The 23,981-nt window shown below is 52.5% G+C and overlaps 1 protein-coding gene across 12 annotated transcripts in view; it reads left to right on the forward strand.

Moving 5' to 3' along the window:
- WNK2 (WNK lysine deficient protein kinase 2) overlaps positions 1-17,021 on the forward strand; it is a 134,705-nt gene extending 117,684 nt beyond the window's left edge. For 8 of the 12 annotated variants that reach the window (XM_068162600.1, XM_068162590.1, XM_068162594.1 and 5 more), the window contains 2 exons: positions 7,069-7,772; positions 15,120-15,207. In XM_068162600.1, the coding sequence (XP_068018701.1) occupies positions 7,069-7,419 (351 nt within the window). In that variant the 3' untranslated portion in view covers positions 7,420-7,772; positions 15,120-15,207. Of the gene's footprint in view, positions 1-7,068; positions 7,773-14,009; positions 14,159-15,119 lie in introns of all 12 variants that reach the window. The other 4 variants (XM_068162597.1, XM_068162603.1, XM_068162601.1 and 1 more) reach the window with 4 other exon arrangements.
- Positions 17,022-23,981: the final 6,960 nt, after the last annotated feature.

The following is a 23,981-nucleotide window of genomic DNA, read 5'->3' on the forward strand; positions in this document are numbered from 1 at the left end:
AGACTTTGTTCTGTTAAGCCACTTCTGGTGTGCATTTTGCAGCTCGGTGTCCTCCCCCCAAGACTCCTGCAGCAGTTTGAGGCGTTTGGTGGGGATGTTTTGCCCACCTCTAACTCTGGACAATAAAGTGGCTATTTTGCATGTTTTAAGTCACCAATTAACATCAGTTTAGGGTTAATTTTACCTTCTGCAGTTTGGAGTCTCTGATCCAAAGCCTGTGGAGAAGGCAGAGTACTGCTGTGAGAGACACTGGAAGGTCCTCGTCTCGATACACTGATTTGAGAGGGTTTCTTTCTTTCTTCCTCAAATGTGGTAGTTGTTCCAGGGAACTAAAAACACTGATGGAAGCCTTCTTGGAGATTCCAGGGAGGCTGGGGTTCCCTGCTCTTCATTTCACATCAGTTCTCATTGCTTGGAAGGGTGGCAGTTGTTCAGAGGCCTTGCAAGCCCTGCACCAGCTTGCCCTAGGGGGTTCTGTTTGTAAAGGCCTCATAGGGGCATGGAGGCTGCAGAAGAGACTCAAAGGTACATGGCAAGTATTCCTTATGTGGTTACTGCTGAGAGATTTTGGCCTCCAATACGGCACAGCTTGCTGCAGGTGGTAGCAAACAGGGTGATGGGCATGACATAAAAGACTCTTACAAGGTTTGTTTTGGGAGTTGAGCATCATTCTGCTGTTTGTACCTTTTGAAGTTCACCCTAAGGGGGAAATTGAACTTCAGTAGAGAGAGGGCTTCACGATGTAGGGAGAAAAACTCAAAAGAGGAGGAAGGAAATTGTGTGAAAGGAGCCTTAGTCAGAGGAGCTAGACAGGTGAGCCATAGCATCAGTGCCTGAAGTGATGAGCTACACGAGATGTTCTCTCTGCACTGAATCACCTTTGAGAAAGGGATTGAAAAGACAAAAACAACTCAGGAAATCACATAAGTGATGGCAAAAATAGCTTTCTCCCAGGGAGCACAGTAAAGCTGGGGCTGCACTGCTCCAGCCCATCTGCTAACACCAGCTCACTGGCAGCTTCCTCACCCAAGCCAAGAATGCTTTTGCAAGAGGAGAGCTGGGAGCACCAAACAGCCTTGCAGCCCATCAGAGAGGGTTCTAATAAGGGTTTCTGTTGGAAAGAAAGACTAGATACGTTGGAAAGGGGCTGAGTTTGATGCCTTTTTTGTTTTGCCTGGAACAAGCCAGCAGGGAGCTGTTAGGGCAGGTTGTCTCCTACCTGCAGACTGAGGAGAAGCTGTTGTTGGCCCTGTCCAGTGGTTGGCAATGAGGGCAGGAGGGAGGCAGGCAGTATTTGTACCGTCACCTCTGAATTGTCTCTGGAGGCTATGGGGCAGCAAGATGTCTCCTTGAAGGGTTTGTAAACAGGAGGAGGAGTGATGTGAGTTGTCCCATGGTGCTCTGTTGGGATGAGTACCACACAGAGCTCCTGTACATGGCATGGAGGATGCAGAGGCAATGAGTATCCTCCTAGGGTGGAAGCCTAGGGCTCCTCTGACAGAAGGTATGACAAAGGCAGCATCAACCCAAATGCCCTCTTCCTACTCTCTGTTTGGCCATGGGAAAACTGCAGCAAATCCTTACTGGGTAGGGTGGGGGGAGCTATTTTTATATACAAATTATTTTTTGTTTGTTTTAATGTGTTGTTTTCTGTTGCTGTCCACCCACTGCTATTAGGGTTTGCAGGGTGGTTGTGTTGCTGGCTTCAAGTCTTCCTTTTCACCCTGGAAACAGAGGACTGGCTTTCCTGTTGGTTTTTTTTTCTTGAGATGCTTCTACCACCATCAGCAAATTGCTGGCTGCTGTCAGTGCCTTTTTCAGCTAAGTGAGGGCTACACTTGGAGGTTGGAAGTCAGCTCAGATAAGAACTTGGTGGTGTGTTTGATAAGAGTTAGTGGGTTTATTTTCATCCCCTTTGTCATCAGCAGTCTAGAAAACAAGAAAATAATTGGGATGGAAAGGAAGCCTTTACGTTCTGCTTTGTTTCTGTGGAAGTGGTCAGTCAGGAGGCTGCAAATCCTGGTTATCTGTATTAGAAGGTTAGATCCCTTCCGTCGTCCAGTAATGGCACAGGAGCCCTGAGATGACCCTTTTCAAACACTGGGTTTAAACATGGCAATACAGGTAGATGCTCATCACCTATCTGCAGATAGGAGGTATTAGGAAGAACTGGTCAGCCTAGAGAATGGAATAGAATAAACCAGGTTGGAAGAGACCTTCAAGATCATCGTGTCCAACCCATCATCCAATCCAACCCACCTAACAACTAACCCATGGCACCAAGCACCCCATCAAGTCTCCTCCTGAACACCTCCAGTGATGGTGACTCTACCACCTCCTCAGGCAGCCCATTCCAATGGGCAATCACTCTCTCTGTATAGAACTTCTTCCTAACATCCAACCTAAACCTCCCCTGGTGCAGCCTGAGACTCCAGGGGGACTCCAGGGAGTTTTCATGAGGGTGTCTAGATACCAGACAAGGGGCAATGGTTTAGAACCTGAGGCAGAGCAGGGTTAGCCTGGAGCTGAGGAAGTTCTTCAGCAGGAGAGTGGTGAGACTCTGGGACAGGCTGCCCAGGGAGGCTGTGGCTGCCTCCTGCCTGTAGGTGTTCAAGGGCAGATTGGTTGATGTCTTGGGCTATCAAGTCTAGCTGGGAGGTGTCTCTGCCCATGGCAGGGGGTTGCAGTAGATGATGTCTGAGGTCCCTTCCAACCTGAGCCATTCTGATCCTTCAAGATTTTCCAGCTTAGGTTCAGACACCAGCTGAAATGAAATGAAATGAAACTGAAGTCAAACTTCCTGATAAGAGCTGTTTCTTGTGCTCATCTCATGGCAAACTAACCCTTCTATACAGGTAACCGTGGCTATTCCCAGCCGAGGAATCCACCTCGCAACCTGAGCTGCCTTGTGTGCAAAGTGCTGTGTTGTGTACTTAAAGCCATTGTTTGAAGGTGCCTGGGAATAAAGGGCTTACCAAAAATGTTTTCTGTTCTTCATACTGTTACCTACCCTCAAGGGCTTGACAGAAAAAACTATTGCCTCAGGAAAGCTGGAAATGCCTCCTGCGTCCCTGGTGAGGTGGTTTCTGTGTCAGCTGGTGACACCAGCAGAGAGAGCTGCATGGCTGTTTGCATTCAGGGCATCTTGACTCTGCTGAGCTGGCTGCCCAGGAACAGCCACTGGTGAGGGATGGGAGCAGAAGGGCTGGTAGCACCTTGTGCTGTGCCTTCCATCCCTATAGGGTTGGGAGAATAATTAAAGAAATGGGCTGGATTTGTGCTTGAGGCTGTTCAGCACTGCCTCCTCGGTCTGAATGCCACAACAGCCTCCCAGGAACTTGGAAGAGCACAAACTTGTACTCAGCTCTGGGCTCTTCAGTCCAAGAGAGATGTGGAGGTGCTGGAGCCAGGGCAGAGGAGGGCAAGGAAGCTGTGAGGGGCCTGGAGAATAAATCTGGTGAGGAGTGACTGAAGGAGCTGGGGATGGTTAGTGTGGAACAGAGCAGGCTGAGAGGAGACCTCCTGGCTGTCTACAGCTCCCTGAAAGGATGTTGTGAAGAGGTTGCTACTGATCTCTGCTCACAGGTCATTAGTGATGGAACAAGAGGGAATGGCCTCAAGCTGCAGCAGGGCAGGGTGAGACTGGACAGTAGGAAACATTTTTCCCAGCAGGATTGGTCAGGCACTGGCACAGACTGCCCAGGGAGGTGGTGGAGTCACCAACCCTGGCTGTGTTTAAAGGTGGTTTGGATGTGGTGCTTGGGGCTATGGTTTAGGGCTGACCCCTGTAGAGTAGGGTCAGTGGTTGGACTTGGTGATCCTGAGGGTCTCTTCCAACCTGAATGTTTCTGTGATTCTGTGAAACAAATCTTTGGTAGCACCTAATAATTTTTGCTTTTTAGGAGACTGGGAGAAGGTGGTAAAAAGGATGAATTAGCATCCTCCCCATGCTCACTTTGGCAGCCAGCTCTAGCCCTGTCCTGTGATTTAGCTTTGTTTCAGTGGTAGCTGGATCATACAGAAGTAAAGCAGTAATGCTTGTAAGGGAGCTGGAAGGAAAGGGCTCTTAAGTGCTGCCTTTTCAGAGTGGCTCGATGGCTCTCAGCTCTCACAGGAGGGTGCCCTGGGTTCATCTGTTCTGGTGTAAAAACGTTTGTGACGCTTAGAAGTTAAACGCAACCCTTAGCTATGTACTGTCACTGGATTGTAGCTACGAAGATTGCTGGGTAAAGCACAAGAACAAAGCAGAGAATGAAACCAAGTCCAAGAACAGATAGGTTCTTCCTGAGCTGCCACAGCCTTTGCCCAGGGACTTTGTTTCATTTGCACAGCTGGGTCTGTGTACATTCTTCTTTCTGTAGGTATCAATCTTCTTCTCCAGAGCAGTAGGTGTGATCACTGGGGGCAACAGAAATAAATAGCAGCCAGGGGAAGGCTTGCAGTAGAAGTCAGAAACTTTGGGAGGACTAAGTGAGAGATGGATCTTACCCAACAGGGCCCTGTACAAGGCCTCAGGGCAGAAGTTTGTTAATGCAGGGAGAGTTTGGCAAGTGCAGGAGATGAGGTGGGAAGTGGAAGTAGGAAAGCAGCAGGCAGAAGCCACCAAAGGTAGTGTTTCAGTGAGTGTATTGATTGCTTCGACAGAGGGAGCTACATGAGAGACAGAGGGAAAGAGGGAGGGGGGAGATTGAACTTCCTTCCCATACCATATAGGATACAGTTTAGGATGCCAATCCAGTCTCCCCTCCCCCCCCAAAACAAAGAAACGCAGTCCCTGTTCAGCATCTCCAGCAGGCTGCCTCTCACCTGCTGATGGCAGCTGTCAGCGCTCCAGGGTGGCTGTTAAATCCACTAAGTTTGAGACCGGTTCTACCTTATCAGCCTGCTTAAGGCCAGGGCAGCTGACTTCACTAGGCTCCAGACAGACAGCAAACCAGAAGGAAATTAATGTTGTACTGGTAAAACCAAAGTCATGCCCTCCACAGCTGGCCAAGTTTTGTTCCTCCTTACTAGTGGTGCATTGTCTGAGGTTGAACTAGGAAGGGGAAAGCCCAACTCTTCTGTACACTTCTCCAGAGAGGTTCCAAACCCACCTGGACATTGTGATGCTGGGCAAGCTGCTATGGGTGCCCTGCTTTAGCAGAAGGGTTGGACTGGATGATCTCCAGAGGTCTCTTCCAACCTCCACCATTCTGTGAAAAGAAGATGGTTAAAAAATGGCTTTGACCAAGAAACTTCTATCCAGGGAAAGACACAAGAGCTGTATGTCTTACTGCATCTTCAAGTGTGTGTTCTGCCCCCTCAAAGCTCATGAAGGAACAGGAAGCAGCTTAAGTCATCAACGTGTGCTTGTCACAGGCTTAAAGGAATGTGTAGTGGTTGGGTTTGGAGCATGGTGCAATTCTATTCCCAGTTGCACGTGCAAAGCCTCCAATACAGCTGCTGCTTTACTGAGGGATTTAGCTGAGAACAAAGCAGTCAGGAAGCATGAACTGGGTAGGAGTAGATCTCTATATGAAAGGACTAAAACTAGGCATTTTCAAGCCTAATAATTATTGCTTGTACAAGAAATCCTCTGTTTGGGGCAGCTAATCCCTTGTCATCCACATACAGCTGTGCAGTTGGGTGGAAACCATCGTTTTGAGGATGTTTAACCAAGGGTCTAACAACAGCCAACAGTCTTCAGGTCTTAACAATATGTCCTCAGTTCCCCTTTTTGTTGTTCTTTGTTTTCTGCTGTTAATTCTGACAGATTTTTATACATAACTAATGTTACATTCCTGACACCAACACAGCTGTTTCTCCTGGTTCAGTGCTCACCATCTGACCCAGGTCAGACCTGGGGACAGTGAAGTCAAGGAGGACATTGAGGTAGTTCTGTATTGTTCTAGAATTTGCTTTGGCTAATGCTCCAGAGCAGTGACTCATAGAGTGGCATTGCCTTTCTTATTCTAGTTGAGAAGAGATACTGAAATCAGACCCTATTAACAAACCTTCCACACAGGCTCATCCAGCTGCTCCTCTTTCCTTCCCAAATTTCACCATCATACCAATTCTATCAAGTTACTGTGAACCATGAAATGAGTACTGAATGATGAGATTGCCAGACTTGAGCAGTACCCTTTTTTCTTGTGCCACGAGTGGGAGGCACAGCAAGGAGTTCCAAAGCCCGTGAAATGAAGCCCCTACAGCAGTGCTGTCCGCAGAGGGAGCAGGGAGCGCTCTGGGGAGCTGCCATAGCACTGTGCACGCCGCAGCCTGCATCCAGGAAGGAGAGCTCTTTCCCTGCCCTCACATGCAGAACCTGAATAACTGGGGTGGATATTAATAGAATTGGAGAAAAATAGCTGGAAGTGGTTCCAGCAGCCCCCGAGGCAGGAGCAGTTCCCACTGTCCTTGGCTGGATTGCGTCACCCAGTCTCAACCAGCAGCGGGGCTGGTGTCTAACCACTAGGGCAAAGCTCTCTCTGTTCTTCACTGCCCTTAGCTCTGAAAAACTTTGTACAGAAATGTGTGCTGGAATTTTTGAAAGCCTGTTGTGAGAGTATGAGCTATGGCTTCATTCTGCATTGAGCTTAGTCATTTTCATGCACAAAGCTGAGCACAAAAACAATTACTTGGGTTCCTTTTGGGTTTCATAGCTTTTTGTGGCAGTCAGTTCTCATAGTGATGCTTCCTGCCTCCTTAAATAGATTATATTCAGGCAGCCTTCCCCTCCTCCTTCTAGCAACCTTTCCTATTAACTTCCTTTTCTTTTTGATTTCTTAAAAAAAAACATAAGTGGGGGGGAAAAAAAAACCCAAACTAGCAAAGAGCCAAAAGCAATCCCCAGCCCACAGGCTCCGAGGATGCTGTGCCAGCCCTGTGCTGCCTCCAGCTTGCAGGTGCCCAGCCGTGGGGCAGGGTCGCTAGCGGCAGCGGCGTCTGGGCTGCTGCGGGGAGCAGTGGCCGTGGCCCTGGCTCGGCAGGGCTGTCTTGGCACGGGTGTCTAGACACGCCAGTGCTGCCTGCGGCAGGCGGGGAGAGAGGAGTTTAATGGCAACGCTCTTTGTATTCTTCTTTTTGTAGGTTAATTCAGTAAGAACGGGCCTGGGGGGAAGGGGCGTCCTTCCGGTGTCTCGCCCCGTGCCCGCTGCGTTAGCTCCTGGAGCCTCACCGCCCCTGCCGGTGCCTGTGCCGGGGCCAGCCCTCTCTGGCCCGGTGACACCTTACGTGATGCCTCTCTGTCCGTACGGAGGAGTTTTCCCGATGGCCGTGTACGGAGTGCAGTGGCCGGGGCCGGCCGTGCCGCCGGGGCTGATCCGCGCCCCGAGCATCGGGCGGTTCTCGCCGCTGGGCAAAACCTGCCTGCAGCTGTACCCGGTGCCGCTGCAGCGCCCCGCGGCCGAGCCGCCGGGACCGCGCCTCCGCATGACGTAGCCGGGGCGGCGCGGGAGGCGCGCAGGAGCCGCCGCTCCGCTGCGGGGGCCGCGCGGTGCGCAGCCGGAGCGGGCGGGGGTCGGGGCGGCCTGCTGGCGCACGCAGCCATACTCCGCATCCAGCGATCACTGTGAGAGGGTTCACACGAGGTCTGTCCGTTCCGGCGGTAGCTGCTTGTATTCCATTGCTGACGACACTTTATTCCTTGTGTTCTGGTCTTCTACACTCGCGACCCTTGAAGCCGATGTACTTGAATTGATGGCTAGCAAATTGTACTAACCCTGCAGGAGTATAGTGCCTTGAACTTCAGCTGTTCAGTTCCAGCTGGAAAGACACGGAACGTTGTCTGGAAGGTGTGTTTCATGTGCAGTCTGCTCGGGAGTGGGAGCTGTGTTTGCAAAGATGTGGGAGGTTTCCAGCTGGCGTGCATCGCTTTCACCCTGCTGCAAACACTTCTGTTTCAGTGCACAGGTGGAACGTCCTTTATTAAAGCAAAAAAACCGCTGGTGAGGTGAGGTCTGTGCGGGATGCTGGTCTCACCGTTGTGCTCCCCCAAGGAGCAGTGGAATGCATGCTTTAAATCGGGAGCCTTTCCAGAGTGATGCTGTGTGCAAGGGCAGGTGATGGCTTTGGGCAGTGCAATCCATTCTCTTCCCCAGCCTTTGGCTGAAGCGGTTGTATTTGGCAACTTCTCCAACAGGCAGGCAAATAACTCTTTTCTTCTGGGCCAGCAGCAAACCGGATTTTGTTGTCTTCCCCCTGCTGGGCTTTGATAGTGTAGTTAAATTACAAATTCGTGCATGTTTCCTACGTGAAGAAATGTAAGTGGGCTCTCGGTTGGAGGAGAACACATCTCCAGGTCACTGTGAGAACCATCCTAAAGACAGCACTCGGTGTGGCCGCTGAGGTTAGGAATGGTGATTTGCCACTGACCTGCCAGCAGCATTCGTGCTGAAACAGGAAAAAAAAGGGGAAAAAAAGTGAAGCTATTCTTCTTCATATCTGATACTTCAGGTTTGGAGCCTCACCGTTTTTTGTTTGGAAACCCTTCTTTTTGGAACTGTGTTGGTTCATTTCTTAGCGGAGTCTGCGCTCCAGGTGGCACAGACACCTCTCTCCCGGGGGGAAAGTTGCTTTTTGCCCCTTCTACCCTGCGAAGAGTCTCCACCTGCACCTCTCAGTCTCAAAGCACCAGACAGCCACTCACAGTGGGGTGCTGATGGTAAGTCTCCTTCCCCTGGGAAGCGCTGGGGGAGAGCCTTGCGGCAGAGGCCGTGAACCGCGCGGGCGCAATCCGAGGGCAGGTGGCGCCGATCTCTCCTGCCGTGGCGTTTTACACTGCCCGCTGCCGGGCAGGGCTGTGCTGCCAAGCTGTGAATTGTATAGTTCTATTGTACTTTGAGCATTCTCTCTGTCTTAAATTATTTGGTTTGTACCCTTTGAATATATTATTCCATCAATTCAGTTAGAATTGAATTTTATAGACAATTATGCAGAGTCTTCTGCCTGGGCAAAATACTTACTGTAGTAAGAGATTTCTGTTCTCTGTAACATGTATCTTTAATTTGCTTGGGTTTTTTAGATTCATGTCTGTATGCTTCATGAGCAAACATGGAAAATATGTTCTCACACCAGTTCCCCTCCGGCTCGCACTGAACCTTACTGTTTATGTTGCTGTTGCCTGTTGTATAGCCCATCCCCTGTATACTGACAAAGTCAGTGGCACCAAGACCCCCGAGAAATTGTACAGATGAAAAAGAAGAAAAATAAACATTTTGTGCTTGGAAACTGTGTGGAACCCCCCAGTGTTCTTCTGCAACCCAGAGCCGGGGCGCTCCCCACCCTGCCCGCTAACTCTGCCTTGGTTTTCCGGACTCTCGTCCCTTGCCTTGTGCGGAAGGAGCAGCCCCCGCTGGTTCTCAGGCTCTGCCCGTAACAGACACCTCCTGCCTCTTAGCAGCTGTGCTCCACAAGTTGTGTAGTGCCAGCTTGCAGGTTTCCTTGCTGCCTGCTGCAGCCTTTCTGCTGTCCCTGATGGCAAATTCTGTGGGTTCCTCTCAGTGGATGGTATCTTCAGTGCTGCTGGTGCTACATGTGAGGATGCTAAAACTTAGTAGATGGTGAAAGAGACATGTGGGCTGTGTCTGTCTCTCCTGCCCTCAGAGTGCTAGGGAAGGCCTCCTAACTCGATCCTGGTATCACTGAAATGCAAGCAAGCACAGATACAGAACTGGGCTCCAATGCAAGCAGCCTCTCGGTGAGCACTGTCGCTGGTGTAGGCTGCAGGAGACATTAGGAAGGACGGTTCAGGAGGAGGCTTCTGTCCTCCTGTGCACTGCTCCATGTGGCTCCATGTGGTCTGTGAGGTGAGCTGCAGCTCAGTGCCAGCCCTGCTGCCCAGGCCTGTGGCCACCTTGCAAGTGCTGTGTGGCTGGGCAGAGCTGGCACTGGGCAGGGTGGGCAGCCTGAGGCAGCCAGGCCACACTTCTCCTGGCTCTGTGCATGACTATTGCCTCTCCAGCTGGTACTGGGGCCAAATGATGGCTCAGAGTTTGATGTCTGCATGTTGGAATGATGGCTTTCATTTGGTGATTGCCCTCTTGGCTGCAATTCTTTCCATTATTAACTTCAAGCTACCTTTTGGTGCCCTTGATTATGCCAATTATGTCAAAGGCTGCTTTGGCCCTTGGTGGCAATTAATCAGATGCCATGAGATTGAATACACGTGGCAACTGCTTGAGCAGAGGGATGAGAGGGACCTGAAGGGTCTGTGCCACACACACAGTAGGGTCTGTGGGGGTCTGTACCCAAAAATGACATTGCCCTGCAGCCCTAGAGCTGAGCTGAGCTCCTCCTGGCTCTGACCACTGCTGAGATGTGCAGCAAGCAGGTTGAAGCCGCGCTGGTGCCAGGTCTGCAGCCGCGTCCCATAGCTCTGCCGTGTCCCGAGGCTCCCAGCGCTGCTCACCAGGCAGGACAGATCCTCAGCTTCAGAGTCCAGCTTCCAGAGAGCAGATCCCCCAGCTCCAGTCCTGTGGAAATATTGGACTGTAAATATTGGCAGAATGCTTTAAATCGCAGAGTGGTGGCTGGGAAATGCCAAACTGAGTTTGCCCACCTGGCATTGCTCTGGCTCCCCCGTTGCCAAGTGAGGAGTATGCAAATATGTCAGCACATCTGCTTTGCCCAGTGCATCCTGGGCTGGCCTGGAGCAGGGCTGGACTGGGAGGAGAGCTGCTGCTGCTGGCACTGCTTGTCTGCTGCAGGCACTCAGAGCAGGGAGCTGGAGACGGCAGGGAGAGACATTCAAGGGGTTAAGAGTCTTCTGCAAACCCTGACTCAGGCTTCCTGACACATTTCATTCACAAGAATGGTGTCAAGTTGGCCCTTGCAGTTTCTGTGCATGTTTAACTCTGGTCTTCATTCCACACCTGCTACTGAACTTGTACTTCAAACCTATCTCCTAGAGGCTTCTTTTTTTGCAGTCAACTGTATGACTTCCTGTCTCTGAAATACTTGGAGTGAGAGAGAGGATGGAATGGGCCAAGTGTGGCAGTGTTTGCTCCTGCAGGGGCATTTGTGTTCAGGAGGAGGGCTGGCTCTTGCCAAAGGGCAGGATTCCTCAGTGAAGAGCAGGAGCTCCTCAATGAAGTTCCAGGCTCTGCTATTTGTGGAAGGAAATCAGGAATAGTTTTGACTCAGTCACTGCCTTCCCTTGACTTTGCTCTTTCCCTTCAAGCGTTTGTTGTAACGATCCTGCTGCACTATTCACCATCCTGAGGATGTTCAGAGTTTCTCCAAAGAAGCCCCCTGCACACAGCACTTGGTGGGGCTGTGTTGGTCAGTTGGCAAGTGTTTGAGGAGGGAAAAAAGCATCCTCCCATGTTCTTTGGAGGCTGGCTGTGGAGAGTTGCTGTCAGAAATCTCCCTGCTGAAGTGATGTGACCTCAGTATTGCCTTCCCTGAGTCCCCACCACCACCTAATTGAAGCAAAGGGTTCAAGTCTTCTGGAGTAAGACAGACGTGTCAGGGGTTAGCTAGCATGGCAAAAGCCTGCCTAGCTTCCTGCCTTTCTGCCAGCTAGCCCCCACCTGAGCGTGTAACAGCTGCTGTTGGAAGTGTTGGCTTGGAGGCAGACATCACAAATGGAACAGCTGATGACTGTGTTTAGCATCTCTGTAAAGTTCCCTTCATTCTTTGGCTCCTTGTCTGCCCTTCCCAGTGCTCCGTTTCTGGTGATGTTTGTGGAGGATGGGTGTGTGGCTGTTGAACGTGGGCAGGGTCCCTGCAGAGTCTGTGAGCTGTGAGTTCTTGTGCTCTTGGTTGCTACAGACAGATGAGTGCCCTGCTGTGGGGTTGGGTTTCTAAGGCAGCAGAGCCATCATGGTGTGGAATCTCTTGGCTGTGGTTACCAGTTGTTGACTGAACCCTGGAGCAGCATTTCTTTGATGAGTGGTGCTGGGCTGTGCCTAGCTGGTCCTTAGGCTGGGCTGCAGCTGTGGTGTTTGCTCTGAAGGAGCCTGGTCAGTGCAGCTCTTTTGCTGTCTGTGTGCTCCTGAGAGGAGCTGTTGGTCAGATGGGAGCTGTGCTGTGACTTACACCTGTTGGTGCCGTTTGGCTCTGGTGCTCCGTACTGTTCCAGCCAGGTCTGTTTGAGGAGCCATCCATCCCTGCAGGTGAGGATGGTGATGGTGCAGCCCTGACTGCCCTGCTGCTTTTATTAATGCAGATAAGCTCCAGGAAGGCAGCATAAGGACATGGATTTTCTGAGCTGTCAGGGTACAAGCTCTGCATTATGAGAGAATTGGTTGCTCGGGGGGCTCTGGATGGGCTCTGGTGCTGGTGTTAGCTGTGTCAGTAAATCGATTCCTGACAACTGATTCATCTGCCAGTCTGCTGGCAGCAGGAGGCAGCACCTTCTGTCCATGCCCTGATCCTTGCTGCTCGATGTTCAGGGGTAGCTGCAGTGTACCAACAAGATTGCTGCTGCATGCCTTGGGAGCTGTATGCAGCTGTACAACTACTTCTCCCTTGAAGGAACTTCCATGTGAAGGTCTTAGAGGCTGGGTGACTCTGCAGCCTTACCACAAAGCCTCCTTAAGCTGTGGATTTTGCTTGATGAGTGCAGAGAAGCTGTGCATGGAAGCTGACCTAGTCTCACTAAGGTGTCTGTTCCAGCAGTGGCACAGCTGTGACGAGTTCCTGGTCTGCCAGTGGGTTGGGAAGGGAAGCTTGGATTCATTCACTTTGTTGTAGTGCCACTGGATGGCTTCCTGGTGTCTGTTCAGCAGTGACAGATGGACAAGGCAGAAAGAGAAGTTAGGATATTTTTTTTCAGTCAGGAAGGAGCAGATCCTTGTACTCTGCCTTTCACTGTGGAGGCACCACTGAGCACAGCTCCATCTCTGCTTTTGAGGGCTTCCAGGTGATGAAATAAGAAACACAGTGCAAGAGGGTGTCCAGAGAAGAGCAGCGAGGCTGGTGAGGGGTTTGGAGAGTGTCCTACGAGGAGCAGCTGAGGGAGCTGGGGGTGTTGGGTCTGAAGAAGAGGAGGCTGAGGGGAGACCTCATTGCTCCCCACAGCTAGTGAGAGAACAAGAGGCAACAGGGGTTGTGCCAGGGAAGGGTCAGGTTGGATATCAGGAAAACTTTCTTTACTGCAAGAGTGGTCAGGGAGTGGAACAGGCTGCCCAGGGAGCTGGTGGAGTCCCCATCCCTGGAGGTGTTCAAGAAGCTGTAATGTGGTGCTCCAGGATATAGTTTAGTGGTCATGGGAGCTGGGTTATGCTTGGATCTTAGAGGTCTTTTCCAGCCTCAAGGATTCTATGATAGGATGAGCATTGGGAGAGCCTCTCAAGCCATGCTTCTGGGGACTTCTTTGTGCCTTATCATAGTTTTCCTGAGACATTCAGGGCTCTGACACCTTCTGAAATCTTAGGAAATGTAAGAAGATGTAACCAGCTGCCAGTCCAGCTCAAACAGGTGCTCTTTACTCCGGACAAGTTTTCATTTGTGTGCTGTTTGGTTTTTAATTACTTTGCAAACGAGCAGAAGCTTCCTGAGCATGCAGTGGTTGTGTTTCAGGCTGCACAAGCTGTACCTAAGGTATTCCTCACTACTGGCAGCAGCTACAGGATGTGCAGTCACTGCCTCTTCCTGTAGCTCCCCCCCAGCACCAAGGAAGTTGGGATTGTATCCCAGCTCACTGATCTCCTCTGGTCAGCCTTTGAGAGTTCACAGTGACCTCAGAATAAAGAGCCCAGCTGTTGTCCCTGGGACGTGGGCTAAGCAGGGGTTTGTGTGTGCCTCCAGGCACCTGCAGGACTTGCTTGGGAGTTGGCTTCCTGGCTGACCTGTGGTGTAAGCACAGCAGACCGCTGCTGCCCGAAGGCTTTTCCCTGTTGTTGGAGGTGGTTCATTCTGTCTTGTTTTCCTGGATGGACAGTGCTGGTTATGAGGGGCAAGCAGGTGTTGAGAAGGGTGCTGGATTCAGGCGGACCTGCAGAACCGAAGTAGATCAAAAGTTCAGGGAGGAGTTACGACCGGGACATGATTTGTCTTCCTTTCAAAGCAATTCTCCCTATGAGCAGGCAGAGCAAGAAATACAGGAGGGAGAAAATTGGGACCACAATTAAGGAAAGCAAAGCTAACTCGTGGAGACCCACCAGGAGCTCTGCCAGACACAGCATCTGTTTGCACAGGGCGTGTTCCCCCGCTGGCCCTCGCCTGCCCCGCTGCTGTAAGCAACTCTGCCTTTCTCCTGAGTGCATCTAGCGAGCTGTGTGCTCTGTGACCCCACCTGTGCTTGCAGAGCCCTTGCAGCGTGCATGCTTCCATGCTGCTGGTGCACGTCACCCTGAGCATGCCACCAGCACCGCCACCAGTCCCGGAGCAGCTGGTCCTGCGGGGTCACAGGGATGCATGGTGGCACCTCCCTGTGCTGCTGCTGCTTCAGCCTTCTGCTGTGCTCTGGGCACCCTCACTGCATTCTGTTCAGGTGCTGTCATTGCGAGCCCTCAGCACCTCTGCACCCTTTTGTGTCCCGCCAGCCGTCTCGCCTTGTGCTCTGGATGATGGAGGCTGGTGGGTCCCATCCCTGCCTTGCGTTCTGCTGCCATGGGCTACGGCTGCCATGGGCTACGGCTTCCCTGCCTCCCAGGTGGGAGCAGGATCCTAGGCTGAGGTTGGACAAGGGAGGCGAGCTCGGGCTGTGTTGCCAAGGCTGCAGGCACAGGGAGCTGGTGCTCAGGACTTGCCTCAGCAGTCTCACCACCCCTTCAGCAGCCTCCTGCAGCAGGCACCTGTCCTTTCCCCTCCCGGCTCAGCAGCAGTCCCACGAGCTGAGAGGAGCGCTGGGCACCTGTGCTGGCTGTCTCTGTTTCCGCCTCCTAGGAGTCTGGCTCTTCCCCCACGGGAACCAAGACTCCAGCCTGAGGGACTCCACAAGGTGCTGGGGTTCTGCCACCAACATGAATGCGTTTATGCTTCTGAGCTTTCAGTGCAGCAGAGGTGCCGTGGCGACAGGGGTTTGGTCTCTGTTTCCCTGCGGTGCCCAGGCTGCGCGTAGAGGCTGGCATGCTCTGGCAGAAGCATCTGCTGCGTGCTCCCAGTCCACAACCTCCTGTGGCCCTTGTGGGTTTTGCTGGGGTTTTCCTGGGTGTGGAATCCATGTATGGATGTCTTTGTGTGTTTGTTTGTAGGTGCTGAAGATGAGACCGTCAGCGACCGACACGTGGCCCCCTCAGCTACGGTGCCAAGCGCGAGGCCCTGCCGCCGCTAAGGAGGAGGAAGAGGAAGACGGGAAGTGAATTACCATGTGTGAGAAGTTCTGTGCTGTTCTGGTCCATTCAACCCAATTTTGTAACTTCTTTCTAATAATTTTTTTATTTATAGTTGGAAATACAAAAATGTTATGCAAAAAAAAAAACCAAAAAAAAAAAACCAAGAAAAATAAAGGAAAATTATTTTGGGGGAAAAGGATTTTGTTCCAGACCTTCCCTTCTGTTGTGAGCCAAGTGCCCAGGAGCAGCAGCTGGAGAAGAGGGAGGGAGAGCCTTCAGGTCTTTTTGTTTGGCACAGTTAGCTGTGACTCCTATGAGGATAGACTGAAGGAGTTGGGGCTGTTCAGCCTGCAGAAGAGAAGGCTCCCAGGTGACCTCATTGTGGCCTTCCAGGATCTGAAGGGGGCCTACAGGAAGGCTGGGGAGGGACTGCTCAGATCTCAGGTAGTGATAGGACTAGGGGGAATGGAATGAAACTGGAGGTGGAGAGATTCAAGCTGGATGTGAGGAGGAGGTTCTTCACCATGAGAGTGGTGAAACTCTGGAATGGGTTGTGCAGGGAGGTGGTCGAGGCCCCGTCCCTGGAGGTATCACAGTATCACTTAGGTTGGAAAGGACCTCGAGGATCATCGAGTCCAGCCTATAAACACAGACCCCATGACTAGACCATGGCACCAAGTGCCACGTCCAATCTCCTCTTGAACGCCTCCAGGGACGGTGACTCCACCACCTCCCTGGGCAGCACATTCCAATGCCGAATGACTCGCTCGGTGAAGAACTTCCTCCTCACCCCAAGTCTAAACCTCCCCTGGCGCAGCTTGAGACTGTGTCCCCTTGTTCTGGTGCTGGTTGCCTGGGAGGTGTTTAAGACCAGGCTGGATGAGGCTCGGGCCAGCCTGATCTAGTGTGGGGTGTCCCTGCCCATGGCAGGGGGGTTGGAACTAGCTGATCCTTGTGGTCCCTTCCAACCCTGACTGATGGTATGATACTATGACTGAAGCCCTTTGCCAAAAGATAAGCTAGGCACAGGGCTTCAGATCCTAGCGCAAGGCAGGTAAGTCCCAACACCTCTGAAGTTTCTCACAGTCCTTTCCTAAAGCTCATTCTCTGCTTTAAACCTGCTGTAATCCAGCAAAGACACTTGCAGAGACCCCACCAGAGAGTAAGGTGGTGCTTGTCGCTGCCCCTTTGCCCCTTTCATTTCCTTATGGAGCAGCCACACTTCCTTGCCAGAGTTCCCCAGTCACTTCTGATTGTTGATGTAAGACTAGAATCCTTCCACAGAGGAGCCGGAAATTGGAGCAGGTTTGAAGAGACTGGGAAGTGCCTTCAACATGCTAAAATGATGTAGTGGGAGATTTCTGCTCCTTGATTCAGTGGCTGGGTTTCAGCTGTCTCCTGGTTTCCAGGGGATGCACAAAGCAGCCTGTAGCAATAATCTCCTTGGCGCTGGTTTCTCACAGAGGACTCCGCCGCTGGCTGTTTTCAGAGGGGTGGCTTCAGCAAAGGGAGAGTGCTGCTCTGGCTGCTACCTTTGGGCCCCCAGCTTTCCCACTCCCTGCTGCTGTGCTGCATGCCCAAGGACCTCAGTTGCTTCCCTGTCAGACAGTTGCAGACTGTGATGTTCTGACCTTTTCACTCTTGTTTTTGGTACCAGAGAAAGGGATTTCTGTGGGCCCCCTGCCCGCAGCTGCAGCCTGGCATGTGGTTTGGTTGTTATCTGCCATGTCTGTCTCTTCCAGGCCTTGGTTCTCAACAATAAATCTTATTTTGATGCTGTTGTTCCCTATTTCCTTTGCCCCTCAGCTGTGCCCATCAGCAAGGGCCATGGGAGTACAGGTGGGCTCAGATGTGAGGCTGAAGCTTAAGGAGCCCTGAAGCAAAGAACCATTCAAGCACTTTGGCAAATGCAGAGTTTTGAAGCCCCAGGGCCAGAAAAGAGATCTGTGTTAACTTTGTGCTGCTTGGAGTGCCCTCTGTTCTAGCCCTGCCTAGGGAAATGTCTCTGATCTCCTGCATGAGAGCAGGAGCTGGAGGAGTGATAAAGCTTCTCGCTAGGTAATTGCTTGCCCTGGGCCTTTCTGCTTGCAGGAGAGAGCAGGTCTGTTGTTGATGGGTGTCCATTCTGTTGTTAGTTGGGCCCAACCCAGCACTGTGCCTTTCAGTTCCTTTTGTTGGTTGCTGTCGTCTTTCCTTGGCTGTGAAGGCATCTCCCTCACCTGCAGCTGCCCTGCTGGCGCACTGGGCATCACCTCCCTGATGTGCTTGTCCAGTGACCATGGCACAAACCCAGTGTGTCCTCACCTGAGACTTTGGTTCCCTGAAAGTTTCCCAAGCTGCTCTGTCCAGGGAGATCCCTTGCTGGTCTCCTGAGGTCCAGGTGTTCTGCAGCGTGGGCAGGCTCCAGCAGTTTTTGTGCTGCCTGACCCTCTCTGCTCCTCCTGCAGAGCCCTGGGCTGCTGTGTGGCCCCAGCTGTGGCTGCAGGGAGCCAGTGGGCCTCCAGTTTGCATTCTGCAAACATTCCTATTCAGATTGGGACCAGATGGGATCCATCCTAGGGTGCTGAGAGAGCTGGCAGATGAGCTGCCAAGCTGCTCTCCATCATTTTCCTCCAGTCCTGGCTCACTGGTGAGGTCCCAGGTGACTGGAAACTGGCCAGTGTGGTCCCCATCCACAAGAAAGGTCGGATGGAGAAACCTGGAAACTCCAGGCCTGGCAGCCTGACCTCAGTGCCAGGGAAAGTGATGGAGCAGATTATCCTGGGGGCAATAACTGCGCACCTGAAGGATGGCCAAGGACTCAGGTCCAGCCAACATGGATTTAGGAAGGGCAGATCCTGCCTCTCCAACCTGATCTCCTTCTATGATCAGGTGACCCGCCTGGTGGATGTGGGGCAGGCTGTGGATGTGGTCTACCTGGACTTCAGCAAGGCCTTTGACACCGTCCCCCACAGCAAACTGCTGGCTAAGCTGTCAGCCCATGGATTGGACCATTACACTATGTGCTAGGTTAGGAACTGGCTGGAGGGCCAGGCCCAGAGAGTGGTGGTGAATGGTGTCACATCCAGCTGGTGGCCAGGCACCAGTGGTGTCCCCCAGGGATCAGTGCTGGGCCCCATGCTCTTTAACATCTTCATTGATGATCTGGATGAGGGGATTGAGTCAGTCATCAGCAAGTTTGCAGATGACTCAAAGTTAGGGGCAGATGTTAGTCAGTTAGAGGGTAGAAAGGCTCTGCAGAGGGACCTCAACAGACTGGACAGATGGGCAGAGTCCAACAGGATGGCATTCAACAAGTCCAAGTGCCAGGTGCTGCACTTTGGCCACAACAACCCCATGCAGAGCTACAGGCTGGGGTCAGAGTGGCTGAGAGCAGCCAGGCAGAAAGGGACCTGGGGGTGCTGATTGACAGCCACCTGGCCTGCATTAGGAATAGTGTGGCCAGCAGGAGCAGGGAAGTCATTGTGCCCTCTACTCTGCTTTGGTTAGGCCACACCTTGAGTCCTATGTCCAGCTCTGGGCCCCTCAGTTTAGGAAGGACATCGAGAGACTTGAAGGTGTCCAGAGAAGAGCAAGGAGGCTGGGGAGAGGCCTTGAGCACAGCCCTGTGAGGAGAGGCTGAGGGAGCTGGGATTGCCCAGAGAGAGAGTGGAGTCACCAGCCCTGGATCCAGCTGGATCCCAGCTGTGATCCCCTCACTAGCTCCTGAATCTCTCTGCCAAGTGTTGCCCACTGTGGAGCCATGTCTGCTTGGGCCAGCAGTGTGGCTTCAACCAGGACGTGGTGCATGGGCAGTGGTGCAGCTCCATCCTGGGGAAGGTCACAGCTGGAGCCTGAAGGGTTTGTGCACTCCTCTGAAATGCTCCCTGGAGTTTAGAAAACAAGCTTCAGTTTATTCAACTTATTTCTATGTGTCAGGCCTGCTTTTGTCCCATCAGCACCCTGCATGCCTGCTCTGCAGCACAGCCCAAAGGCACCTGCCAAGGCAGGAAAGCCTGAGCACATGCTTAGGAAAATTGGAGCTGGAGGAGCTGCTGGGACAGCTCTCAGTCTGTGAAAGGCTGAGACTGACCCTGCCAGGGCTGAGCTCCTTGCTGCTGTGCAGAAAGATGTGCTCCTCTTGGCTGTGCCTCTTCATCCCAGCACTGCATCTCTGCCTTTCTTCTGCAGAAGCAGAGGGGTGGCTGCTGAGGGCCTTGAGCAGCTGTTGAAGGGAATTTCACAATCCCAGGATGGTGGGGGCTAGAAGAGACCTCTGGAGATCATCCAGTCCAACCCCCCTGCTAAAACAGGGCACCCACAGCAGCTTGCACAGAATCACAATGGCTGGGGGGGGTTGGATGCTCTCTGGAGGAGACTCCACAACCTCTCTGGGCAGCCTGCTCCTGGCCTCCAGCACCCTCATACCAAAGAAGTTTCTCCTCATGTTTAGATAAAACCTCCTATGTTCCAGTTTGTGTCTAGTGCCCCTTGTCTTGTCCCTGGGCACTACTGACAAGTGTGTGGCCCCAACATCTTGCCCCCCACCCTTTATGTCTTGCTGAGCATTGCTCAGATCCCCTCTGGGGCTGCTCTTCTCCAGGCTCAACAGCCCCAGGGCTCTCTCTCAGCCTTAGGAGGAATGGGGGAAGTGACAGAAAAAATGGGGAAGCCTTGGGGGCTGCTGGACAAGAACTATTGCCAACAGCCTTGGAGTTTGTGGAACAGTTGTGGTTTTTACCCTGGAACAGGGCAGTTGCTGTCATTGTGGAAGCCAGAAGTAAAATCTCTCAATGCATTAGAAGAGCTGCATGTGGAAAAGCAGCCATGTCACTTGGACCAAACCCATCTGGGGGGCAATAAGAGGAAATGTTGAAGGTGCAGCTTAGGTTCCTGCAACAGAGGCTCCTGCAGATGCAAAGCATTTGAGTAGCTTTTCATCTGGAGGGGTGGAAAGGGAAAGGGTTTCAAATGCCCTCTGGATTTGTACAGTGAGTGCTGAGAGCATGTTTAGTGGCATAGCAAAGGTTTCAGTTTCTGGGGGCAGTTTCTGGGTGCTTTAGTGCTCTGAGCAGGAGCGCTGGAGGAAGGAAAAGGAGCAATAAATTCGTCGAGATGCTGGCTGAATGCTGCGGGCATCTGAAGATCCTAGAGGCTGCTGGATGTTTAGCAAGGAGCCCAGAGGCTGCCAAGGCAGTTGTGGCAAGGGGGAGTCAGTTTGAAACGTCAGACACAGCAGAATTCTCCGGTGTTTGCTCACTGCAGGTGAGCCAAGGCTGCAGGCCATGCTGGGCAGCTGCTGCCCGCGGGCAGTGCGGCTGGGGGTGGAAGAGCAGTGTGCATGGAGATCCTGGAGGCCTTTCCAGCCTTAAGTGCTGCATCTGGGGGGATTACTCCAGAAGGTGACCTGCTTTTCTTGGCCTTCTTAAATCAAAGTGTGTCTTGATTTGAAACAAACAGACATGGTTGCTCAGTCTGGGGAAGAGAAGGCTCCCAGGAGACTTTCCTGTGGCCTTCCACTATCTGAAGGGTGCTACAAGAAAGCTGGGGAGGGACTTTTGAGGGTAGTGATAGGACTGGGAGGAAATGGATCCAAGCTAGAGGAGGGAAGAATCAGACTGGAGGTTAGGAAGAAGTTGTTCCCCATGAGGGTGGTGAGAGAGTGGCACAGGTTGCCCAGGGAGGTGGTGGAAGCCTCCTGCCTGGAGGTGTTTGCAGCCAGGCTGGATGTGGCTGTGAGCAACCTGCTGTAGTGTGAGGTGTCCCTGCCCATGGCAGGGGGGTTGGAGCTGGCTGATTCTCGAGGTCCCTCCCATCCCTGGGAAGTCTGTGATTCTGAGCCGGTGCAGCTGAGCCCTGCTGTGCCTGCCTGTGGGTGGCAGAGTGAAGCTTGGCATGGCCGAGGCTGCCGTGCGGTACCGCGGGGCAGGAGGAGGTGGCTGGGGGTGGGAAGGGGACACTGCTCCAGACACAGCTGCCCAGCCAGGGCCATCCCTGTGCTTTGCCCTTGCTGGTGCCAAGCAGCAGCCAGCCTGGACAAATGGCTGGTGGGGTTGTGTGTGCTCCTGCAGGAGGGTGCCAGCAAAGCGTTTCCCTCCCATTCATTGTCGAATGAATATTCATTGTGAGGGACGGTGGGGTGGAGGATGGCAAACAGCAGTGCAGAAGGGAAACTATTTGTGTTTAGGGACCAGTGAAGAGCAGCGAAGGGACACACATTGTGTGAAGCACTTGGAGGCTTCAGTTCCTCTCCTTTCCTTCCTTTCTTTGCTCTTTTCTGACAGCTGTCATTATGAAGCTCTGCAGTGGGAGAAGGCAGTGCCAGAGCAGCAAAGCCCAGGGGCTCTCCTTTGGCCTCCACTGGCACCGCTCGGAGGTTTCCCTTGTCCAGCACCAGCTCAGTTAGAGCTGGTTCTGAGTTTGGCCATCTCACCCCAGCCCTGTGGGAGGTGAGACCATCTCAGGGGAGGCTTTGCTCTCCATCAATTTTAAATAAGCTCTGAGATGCTCTTTAGTTCACCCCTTTGCCCTGAGCATCTTGTCTGCACTCACAGGTGTGCAGCACTGTTCTGGTAGGAAGGTGAGTTGGCCACAACTCTTACAAATATGCTTATAAATATCTCAGTGCTGATCAAGAGCTAAAGGGCAGGGGCAAGAGGCAATGAGCACACACTGGAACCCAGGAGGTTCCATCTGAACAGGAGGCAAACCTCCTTGGTGTGAGGGTGCTGGAGCCCTGGAGCAGGCTGCCCAGAGAGGTTGTGGAGTCTCCTTCTCTGGAGAGTTTCCAACTCCCCCTGGCTATTGTGCTCCTGGGCAAGCTGCTGTGGGTGCCCTGCTTTAGCAGGGGGTTGGACTGGATGATCTCCAGAGGTGCCTTCCAACCTCCACCACACTGGGAATCTGGGATTCTGTCTTTTAGGCAATACTGTTTATTTTCTTTATTTGCCCTGTGTGGGCAATGTTTTTCCTTTGCTAAGTATCAGCTGAGCTCAGGGGAAGAAGTCTCAGGCTGCGCCAGGGGAGGCTCAGGCTGGATGTTAGGAAGAAGTTCTACACAGAGAGAGTGATTGCCCATTGGAATGGGCTGCCTGGGGAGGTGGTGGAGTCACCATCACTGGAGGTGTTCAGGAGGAGACTTGATGGGGTGCTTGGTGCCATGGGTTAGCTGTTTAGGTGGGTTGGATTGGTTGATGGGTTGGACACGATGATCTTGAAGGTCTCTCCCAACCTGGTTTATTCTATGTATTCTATGTAAGATAACAAACAAAGTCTCAACAGGAGCAATGAAAGGGCAGCATGGGATGGCAGTGCTGGGCATGGAGGCAGGGACCCTCCCTGGCACAGGGGTTTGGCTGGAGCTGGTGGTTCCTGCTGGACCACAGCACCAGGACAGACCAAGATGATCCATTCTCCTTCCTTCTAGTGTGGTGGTGAGAGAAAGTTCAGTTCTGCCCCCCCCCCACACACACAAAGAAACCACAGCTCACTCAGTTGGAGAAGCAGAGATATGAATGAGCTATATTTACAAGCAGGATGGAATGCAGTGAATACATACACAATATACAGTACTTACAATATGTACAGAAATATACAGCAAAGAACAAAGCTTTCCCTCCTCCAGCCAGGAGGGTGTCCCCCCCTGCACCCCCTCTCTCCCCCTACCTCCCTTTTCTCCCAAAAAGGCTTAGAGAGAGACAAAAGGTAATTATTAAGGAGGAAATTCTGTTAGCTCAAAGCCTATGCAAGAATTAGTTTCTTATCTGTTAGTTCAAGGTTAACTCCATCCAGCACAGCTGTTGCTCAGAGGGAGACTGAAACAGACAGGCTGAAAAAGACAGGCAGAACTGAACAGACTGAGATTCAAACTGAACTAAAACTTAGGGTTGCATTCTACCAATCTACCAATGAAAGTCGTTTAGATTATCCTTGTTCTCATTACCTTCACCAAAACATTCAGCCAGAGTGTTCCAGCAACTGTCCCTCTCTTAAAGGCACAGCCTAAACCCCTCACACTCCAGCCATCCTCTGCACAGACAGAGCATCCTGAAGGGCCATGCCCAGCAGGTTCTCTGGGATCCAGGGTGTGAGGGGGACAGGAAACAAGGAAGAAGAGGATGGTGTGGGATGAGGAGGCACAACACCTGCACCCTGCACCCTGCACAAGAGTTAATCCCTGAGGCTGCCAGCTCAGAGTCTGAGCCTTGTGGGACTGTGAGCCGGGAGAAGGGCAGGGGCAGCCTGGAATCTGTGCTTTGTCCTTTTTAACCAGGGACAGGGCAGGATGCTCTCTGTCCAGCATCCTGAGGGGCTGGCTGTGGCAGGGCCAGGTGGCAAGCATGAGCTGGGGAGACTGGGCCAGGCTGGAGGCTGCAACTGGGCAGGCACAAGCAGAGGTGCAGGCAGTGGCACAGGCAGGGATGGAAGCAGCAGTGCAGACAGAGTTGCAAACAGGGTGCTCAAAAGGGTACAAGCAGGCAGGGTGTGGGCAGGGATGTAGAGAGGGTGCAAGCAGGTGCAGGCAGGGGCAGAAGCAGGGAAAGATTCAGGCAGGGGTACAGGGACAGTCTCTGATTTTGAAGAAGCAGCTGTGCTATACTGGGGGTGAGGTGATAGAGAGCAGCCCTGCAGAAAAAGACTTGGGAGTGTTGGTGGACAAGAAGCTGGACAGGAGCAGGCAGTGTGAGCTTGCAGCACAGAAGGCCAATGGCAACCTGGGTTGCAGCCAAAGCAGTGTGGCCAGAGATGGAGAGAGAGGATCCTGCCCCTCTGCTCTGCTGTGCTGAGACCTCACCTGCAGTG

This window comes from Melanerpes formicivorus, unplaced genomic scaffold (assembly GCF_026170545.1).
Source record: "Melanerpes formicivorus ecotype bairdi unplaced genomic scaffold, bMelFor1.0.p_v2 SCAF_66, whole genome shotgun sequence".
Lineage (NCBI taxonomy): Eukaryota > Metazoa > Chordata > Aves > Piciformes > Picidae > Melanerpes > Melanerpes formicivorus.